The following is a 9,025-nucleotide window of genomic DNA, read 5'->3' as shown; positions in this document are numbered from 1 at the left end:
ACACCGGTCCTAAAGCTTGCCAACGGGTCACGGACAAACATGCACTCAAGATGTCAGGATGGTGTCCATGGGGAACCCTCTGTGTGTGTGGGGGTTTGATTCCTCATTTATGTGCATGGGAAACAAAAGGCAACCCCCCCTCCCACTCTCCTGAATGTGGTATCCAATTGCACAGTGACGGGCTGAGCCTGCAGCACAGAGGGATGTGTGATTGTGCACATGTGAGTCAAATTCCACCAGAGGTAATAGGGGTGCTTCCCCTCCACACCAAATAGCAAATCTGACTGCAGCCTAAGTCTACAGTATGAGGGTTCCCCTCAATATGTTTTCAGAGTTTTTCATGCCATACATGTGGAATGAGTGAAATGCGTTCTAAGACAAAGTGATTCTTATTTTAAAAGAGAAGACACGACACTTTATAGGTGGTTATTTTCAGTTTCCTCAAAAATTCCCAGTTTTTCCTTTGAAAAAATTGATCAGCTCTGACATTTTCATGCATATCACCCACTCTAAAAGATAAAATATAATAGGAGCCCCGCCCCCCGTTTTAGTCTGTCAGATTAGGAACTGGGAAAACTAGGTTACATATTTTGTGAGCTACCAGGTGGCTTCAAAGTTAAGTATACTGTTGTAAACAAATGGACTAGGGACATGTTTATTCAAGGCTTCCAGTAATAAAGTAGGTGGCCGGAAAAAAGCCCACAGGAAAAAAACCCCACAGGAGAAAAGCCCACGGAAAAAACCCCACCGTCATAAATGCTCACAGGAAAAATGCCCACATGGAAAAAAGCCCACATGGAAAAATGCCCACATGGAAAAATACCATGTAAAGCGCCATAGATATTTATAATTGTGGATAACCATTCATCTCCATTTATGAGAATGAACAGGTATTACTTGTATTCACGTGCAACAATTTGTGTTGTGATTTTATAAAGTATAGTCCTATATATATAATTATCTTACACGCTGGCCATTTCCAGCTCTCCCATTGGCTGTGCTAGGCACTCCATTAGCCATTGGCCATTCAATTGCCACTCAAGAGTACTCGCATGTCATTGGCTGGGGACTGGGTCCGCTCCTGTGGGACTAACTTATCACTCAGTGGCTGTTGCTAGGCAACCAAGCTTGGTTCTCTAAGTAAAAAGGTGAAGGAAACCCTGTCCACGGCTTTGTGAGGAACTAATTGGGGCCAGGCCTGACTAGGGTTGCCAGCTCCAGGTTAGGAAATTCCTGGATATTTTGTGATGGAGTCTACAGAAGCCAGAGTTTGAGGAGGGGAGAAGCCTCAGGGGGCCTCAGCTGAACAGAATGCTATAGAGGCCACCATCCAAAGGAGTTAATTTTCTCCGGGGGGGGAGATCTGTTGTCAGGAGTTCAGTTGTGATACCTGGCGAACTTCAGGCTCCACCTGTAGGTTGGCTACCCTAGGCGTGGCAGTTAGCACTTCAGAGCAGGGTTTGATAGACCCAGGTTCTTGCTGTAGAAGTTGAGAAGGTGATTTCAGACCAGTCAGACTTTCAGCCTAACCTACCTCACAGGGTTGTTGTGAAGATCAAAAGGGGGAGAGGAGAATGATATAATCTGCTTTGGTCTCCACTGTGGAGAAAGACTGTACTTTTCCTCCTGGGGAATCACTGCTGCCAGTCTCCAGGTGAGGGCTGGAGATCACTCAGAATTAAAACTGCTCTTCAGATGGTAGAGATCGGGGGGGAAAGCCCATGGAAAAAACCCCACTGTCATAAATGCTCACAGAAAGAAAGCCCACATGGAAAAACGCCCACACGGGAAAAAGCCCACATGGAAAAATACCATGTAAAGCGAACTTACCTGCGTAAAAAGTCTTGCATTCTTCAGGGCTTCGATAATAAAAGGCCTGGAACACACCAGGCTACTCCTTTTATATCTCTGGTCCTATTGTGAAACTAAAAGATCAGCCCGTCCCAACTGTAGGGACTGGTGTGATCCAGCAGGGTTCTTCTTATGTTAATTATGTTAGCCAGCCTCCTCAGCTGCTGCCCAGGGCCGGGCTGTCATAGACAATTTTTGGGCAGTGGACATTGTGAGCTACCGGCATTACAGTTGTGAGTGAGCAATTTGGCTATTGCATAAATCAGTTTGCTCTGGAGCCATCCTTCCTGAGCTAAGACAAAAATCTGTACGCTGAAGGCTAAAAACCTGTGTCTGAGCTAAGACAAAAATCTGTGAGCTGGAGGCTTAAAACCTGTGAGCTAGCTAGCTCACACTAACTCAGCTTAGATGGAACACTGGTGTGTGGTGGTCTCTATATGATGGACTGCAGAGGAACCTTGCTTGCCACAAACTAACACTGGCTAATGCACAGGCAGGTCACCTAATAACACAGTAAAATTATTATTTAATTATACTTGATAAAATCACAACACAAATTGTTGCACATGAATACAGGTAATACCTGTTCACTCTCATAAATGGAGATGAATGGTTATCCACAATTATAAATATCTATGGCGCTTTACATGGTATTTTTCCATGCGGGCTTTTTCCCGTGTGGGCTTTTTTCCGTGTGGTCTTATTTCCATGTGTGCTTTTTTTCTGTGAGCATTTATGGACAGTGGGGTTTTTTCATGGGCTTTTTTTCCTAGAACCAATAAACTAAGGTACCTGCAAGGAAAGGTGCCACACTACAAACACATTTTGCACACCAGCTGTGCTGGACTCAGACCTGAGAGACCCAGATTCAAATCTCTACTGTTCCATGAAGCTTGTTCAGTAACCTTGGGTTAATCCCTCTCAGCCTAACCTACCTCACAAAGTTATGAACATTAAATGGAAGGGGGGGGACTGAGCTCCTCTGGTAGAATGGACGGTCCTCATGCCCATGTCCTAGGGTATCATACCTCTTGTTATCTGTAGTGGCTGCTGGATCTCATACATTAAAATAACATATACAAGAGTCCTTTAAAAAAACTTTTATGGATGTGTCTGTTAAGAGCAGAGCAGAGACAAGGTTACTTGGCAGTTAGTTAACCACCCTTTCTTTTCTTGCTCTCATCAGTTAACAAGAAGAAATACCATGGGTTCTGGTATGTCAAAAGCAGTCATAGGAGGTCGATTGGAGGAGCTGAAGGCAGAGTTGGAGGTGGAGAATAACAATCTCTCAAAACTGATAGAACGATCTGGAAATGACTTGAATGCATTGGAGAATGCCACCCTTGACATCGCCATCACAGGGGCATCAGGTGCTGGTAAATCATCCTTTGTCAATGCCCTGCGAGGCATAAAAGATGATGAAGAAGGTGCAGCTGAGATTGGGATAACACAAACAACCATGGAGATAAAGGGATATCCACATCCCACATCCCCCAAAGTAACAATATGGGATCTTCCAGGAATTGGAACTCCTCAATTTGAAGCAAAGCAATACTTGCAGATGGTAAATTTTGCGACATATGATTTCTTCATCATTGTTGCCAGTGATCGCTTCACTGAGCATGATGTCTTCCTGGGCCGTGAAATTCATAACATGAAGAAGAAATTTTACTATGTGCGCTCCAAAGTAGATATAAGTATTGATTCTGAAAAAAGGAAACGAAACTTCTGTAAGGAAAAAACGCTTGAGAAGATAAGGAAATATTGCTTTGATTGTTTGGCAGAGGCAGGAGAAACTCATCCAAGAGTTTTTCTCATCTCTTCAATCGATTTGAAAGACTATGATTTTCCACTCCTAGTAGACACTTTGGAAAATGATCTGGATAGAATGAAGAGGTATGTTTTGATCACAACAGTGTCAGGTTTCTCAAAAGCAATCCTTAAAAAGAAGAAAGCTGCTATGGAGGCCCTTATATGGAGAGTAGCCCTTGTGTCTTCTGTTACTGGGGCAATTCCTGTCCCAGGTCTCTTTTTTGTTTGCAATGTTCCATTCTTGGAGGCAACAATGATTAATTTCAGCAAAGCCTTTGGTTTGGATAAAGATTCCCTCCATAGGCTTGCAAACCAAGTTCACAAACCTGTTTTTGTGTTGACTTCAGCTATTAGGAAGACCAGAGTAGCCGACCGAATTGATGAGTTCTTTGTAAAGGACCTATTGCGTCAGCACTGCACGGGTGAAGGAATTAAAATGCTGGGGAAAATGATAGTTGATTTCATACCTCTGTTGGGCTCTGTGTTTGGTGGACTTAATTCTTTTTCATGTCTGTCCCACATGCTGCAGTGCTTTCTGGATGATGCTCAGGAAGATGCTGAGAGGGTTTGGGCAACAGCTTTTGAGATTTAAGAGTCCTAACCCTAGTAAACATCTCCTCTGGAGAACATATGAATAAAGCCTATGAATTGTATGGAGAACGCTAGGAACCAGAAGAATAGGGACAAGAGTTCATATTCCAGTTGGACTTTCTTGTTGGTTCTTTCAGAACCATATTCGGCAAGTTGAAAAAAAAGTTCTGACAAACATTAAGGAAGAGTTCCAACTAAAGATCCAAAACACCCATCCAAACAGAGAAACCAAAGCATCAATCTACAAACGATGCAAGAGGCCTAAATGCCGAGAAATAATTCTGATCAGAAGCCCCTCACCTACTCACTTGCACCTAGAATTTGGAGTGGATTGAATATGTTTGAATACCAGAGTGTGAATATGATCAAATACCACCGTGGCCAATAAAGACAATTTTTAATTTTCTTTATGGAAGCTTTTTCAGTTGTGCTGATTTAATGCACCCAATGCCCAGAAGCCCCGAGGGAATTGTGAACACACTTGCTGATTTTTCCTATTTCATACTGCAAATCAAAGACATTATAATGACAAAGATCAAAACATTGAGGTAGCTGAAAAATTCTACGCTATTTCTTGTGGCAACTTTTTCCTGGCTGAGAACTGCAGGACTAAATGTGCCTAAAAATCTGGGTGGGTGTTGGACTTTTCAAAGTGTGTTTCACAGAGCCTTCAGAAAATGTTAAGAGCTTTCTCAAACCTTCTCTCAAAGACAGGTTGCCTACCAGTCTTCATCTTCCCTGGCAATGCATAGCCTGAGGGGAAGTTTGGCTGTGCTAGTCTGCTCGGTGGCAGACAGAGAACATCCCCTGTTGAGCACCACTGTACCAGTTCCCCATATTGGAGGCCTTAATCGTCTCCCTCTCCCTCCCTTTCTCTTTTCTAATTCCTTCTGTTTTCATTTTTTATTTCATACTCACCCTCATTTCTTCTCGGTCTGGGGTTCCCCCCCCCCAGGAGGGATTAAAGCGTTATTCACTCCTGTGTTCCAAAAAGCGGAGTAGTCCTAACTACTGGATTAACAACCCAGACCACCAAATCCATAATAGGTAGATACAAATGCCCTTAGGACCTTACTTACCATTTAACTAAGTAGGCTGGAGGGGATTGGGGGGGGCAGAGGTTAAATTCTAAGACAATCTGGTCTTATTTGGTCTTATTTTATTAGTTTTTGCTTAGTTTGGCTGTTTTGTTTAGGGTTGCCAGCTCCATGTTGGAAAATTCCAGGAGATTTGGGGCTGGAGCCAGAGGATTTAGGGAGGGGAGTGACCTCAGCAGGATATAATCCATAGTGCCTGCCCTCCAAAGCAGCCCTTTTCTACAGGGGAACTGATCTCTGTAGTCAAGAGGTCAATTGTAATTCCGGGAGATCTTCGGGCCCACCTGGAGCCTGGCAATGCTGGTGTACCTGAAGTGCATTTAAAAGGTTCCTCTTTCCACCAAGTTTTGAAATGTCTTTGCAACTTGCTTGCAGTAATTATCAGCTGCTTTAAAATTAGTTAATCCTCTATTTTCAGTGCCTCTACATATCTGATGTATCATACGTTGTGTGAGCTAGTCATTTCGTTCATGACAAGTATTTGGCATTTTGTCTTTATTTTCATTCATCAGCTTAGCCATTTCAGTCATCAATTCTGTTTGCTTTGTATGGCTGGCATGAGCAGATATTTTGTCTGTCTTTTATCTCTTTTGTGCTTAAATAAACTGCTATAGTTGGTCTGAGTTAAACTCTTGAGTCTGTCTTCTTAATGATTCACCATTCAGACAATAAAGGATCCAGGCTGACACCAATTATAAAACGAGGTGAGAAGGGTATTCGCCCAATGGTAGGAATGAACTGAAACTGTATAAAAGCACTTGTTGTCATCCCAGCGATGAGCAGTAAAGTAAATTAAAGCAAAGCAGTAAAGTAAAGTGAGCAGTAAAGCCAGTTTGGTGTAGTGGTTAAGTGCATGGACTCTAATCTGGGAGAACCTCCACTCGCAGCTGCTGGATGACCTTGGACAAGCCATAGTTCTATCAGAGCTGTTCTCTCCTGAGCAGTTCTCCAAAGAGCTCTCTCTGCCCCACCCACCTCACAGGGTGTCTGTTGTGGGGAGGGGAAGGAAAAGGAGTTTGTAAGCCACTCTGAGACTCTGAGTGAAGGACAGGGTATAAATCCAATCTCTTATCTTCTTCAAGTCGAAAGAGGGGAAAGAGAGCAGATACCATGGGGCTTAGTCCAGCTTCCTCTAACCTCCCCTCTAGAACCCCTGCCTGCTTCTGAGCCCCCAGCTCTGCCCCACTGTGCTGTCCTCTGCAGCTGGCCTGCCTGCTGAGGTGGTTCCCAGTAAGTAGTGCCTCCACAGTAATGGAAGTCCAGCCTGACTGCAGAGTTCCCTTCACATGGGAAATCTGTCCTCATTCTGCAATCCTTCCACAACACCAGATTCTTATGATGCCAGCAGGAGATGCAGTAGGTCGGTCAATGTATAGCCATGGTTATTGTATACCAAGGGTGCGTCACTAAAAATATAAGCCTCCATCCAACTGGGACCCACTGAATGATTCAGCCAACGTGAGGAATAATAGCAGTCCATGTTGGCATTTCAGTGTTGACTCTTTTCAACGAATGCTGTGCTATGAAGAGCTTGCAACAAATTCCCATGACAGCAGGAGACCTTTCCCTGGCAGCCCAGGTCGTATGCTGCTGCTCAGTAAAGACAGACAGTTTGCTGTAGTGCTTAGGAGTGTGGACTCTAATCTGGGAGAACCGGGTTTGATTCCTCACTCCTCCACATGCAGCTGCTGATCTGACCTTGGGTCAGTCACAGTTCTCTCAGAGTTGTCCTTGAAAGGGCAGTTCTTGGGAGAGCTCTCTCAGCCCCACCTATTTATTTATTTATTTTATTCGATTTATACGCCACCCTCCCTACCAAGGCAGGCTCAGGGCAGCTACTTCACAGGGTGTCTGTTTTGGGGAGAGGAGGGGGAAGGAAAGGAGTATGTAAGCTGCTCTGAGGCTCTGAGTGAAGGGCGGGGTATAAATCCAATGTTGTCTTCTTCTTCTTCTTCTTCCTAGAAAAATAGGAAGAGACCATACAGCTGGGGAGAGGTTCTTAGAGTGCTGTGCTGAAATACTGATATCATCTGCAGGAGCTCAGTAGAAGTGACGTAGTGTCAGAGTCATCTCCGTTTTGATGGTTGCCAGTGTTTGGTTGGCGCCCCTAGTTCAATGTAATATGGGCCTCGTGAATCTTCTGGAACTAGGCGTGAACCGTGTACTGACCAAGTCACCTGGACTGATTTCACGCAAGCTGCTGCTCCACGCTCGCTCTTCCCCGATCATACGTGTCAATTTCACACCATGTGTTGCATGGCCGCATTTTGCCCCGCAGCTTCGCCTGATTCCTCCCGTGTCTACTCAATCCTCAAAAAACAGGATTGAATAGACGTGGGGGAATCGGGTGAAGCTGTGGGGCAACATGTGGCCGTGCAGCACATGGTGTGAAATTGACATGTACGATCGGGGCAAAGGGAAGAGCGAGTGCAGAGCAACAGCTTGTGGGAAATCAGGGTCGATGACACAAATTAGCCACGATGGTGGAAACCAAGGCTGACTGTGAAGAGATCTGGACAAACACGACCCAATCAGTAAACAAGTATAAAGACAACAGTCGTGAGAGGGAACTTAAATGAAGTAAAGCATGGGAATTAGGCTAGTATATAATACTAGCAGTAAAGCCCGTTGTGGAAATAAATACAACGAGATCTAGAAAGAGGCTCTGGGGGAGTGCTCTGGCTTTGGGCAAACAGTGTCAATTTGCTGTGGTGTCCTCAGCAGGGTATAATGACAGAGTCCACTGTTTTCTCCAGAGGAACTGATCTCTGCTACCTGAAGAGCAGTTGTAATTGTGAGTAATCTGTAGCCCCCACCTGGAGATTGGCAACAATTGTTACCCAGGACAAAATGGCTGGTTTGGAGGGTGGAGTCTATGGCAGTCTACCTGTCTGAGGTCCCACCCCTCTGCAAACCCCACCCTCTCCAGGCTCCACCCCTCAAATCCCCAGGAATTTGTCAGCATGTAGTTGGCAACCCCATCTCCTTCCCAGCTAGCCACCAACCTACCATTATCTGCCCCTTTGACTTCAGCTGACTTCTGCCCTCCCTTCTGCAGAACAGTTGTAATACTGAGTGCTCTCCAGCCCTCACCTGGAGATTGGCAACAATGGTTCCCTATGTGGGACTGACTGGTTTGGAGGGTGGAGTCTATGGCAGTGTACCTGTCTGAGGTCCCACCCCTCCTCAAACCTCACCCTCTTCAGGCTCCATCCCTCAAGTCTCCAGGAATTTCCCATCTGGAGTTGGCAACCCTATCAGGATTGGCCCCAATGTGTTTTCTCCCAAAGGCCAAAGTAGGTGACAGGACCAAGCTTAGTTGCCTACCAACAGGCACTGAGGGGAATGTAGGGTTGCCAGCTCTAAGGAGGGAAATACCTGGAGGTTTGGGGGGTGGATTCTGTAGAGGGCCGGGCGACGGAGGCATCGGCCTTCTGTCGCCCGCCTTGCCCCCCCAATCTCGGCCCGGGCGACCGCGGCTCCCGCCAGCGTGGGCGGAAGGACTCAGCAGGTATAATGTCATAGGGTCTACCCTCCAAAGCAGCCATTTTCTCCAGGGGAACTGATCTCTGTCATCTGGAGATCAATTGTAACAGCGTGAGATCTCCAGGTCCCACCTGGAGATTGGCAACCCTAGGGGGAAGTCAGCTGCACAGCAGGGGGTTGAAGAGAAT

General features: G+C 45.6%; 1 protein-coding gene across 1 annotated transcript; it reads left to right on the top strand.

Moving 5' to 3' along the window:
* Positions 1 to 3,055: 3,055 nt before the first annotated feature.
* On the top strand, positions 3,056 to 4,255 carry LOC107114304 (interferon-inducible GTPase 5-like). The gene has a single exon (XM_015415751.1). The coding sequence runs from the start codon at positions 3,056 to 3,058 to the stop codon at positions 4,253 to 4,255; it is 1,200 nt and encodes a 399-aa protein (XP_015271237.1).
* The last annotated feature ends 4,770 nt before the right edge of the window (positions 4,256 to 9,025 follow it).

The sequence above is a fragment of the Gekko japonicus genome, unplaced genomic scaffold (assembly GCF_001447785.1).
Source record: "Gekko japonicus isolate JY-2015 unplaced genomic scaffold, Gekko_japonicus_V1.1 scaffold5686, whole genome shotgun sequence".
Classification (NCBI taxonomy): Eukaryota; Metazoa; Chordata; class Lepidosauria; order Squamata; family Gekkonidae; genus Gekko; species Gekko japonicus.
The sequence above is the reverse complement of the archived record's forward strand: the minus strand, read 5'-3'. Positions and strand labels throughout refer to the sequence as shown.

What these genes read in the sequence shown, in the direction of transcription:
- LOC107114304 (XM_015415751.1), top strand. Translation starts at nt 3,056, where the DNA reads ATGGGTTCTGGTATGTCAAAAGCAGTCATAGGAGGTCGATTGGAGGAG.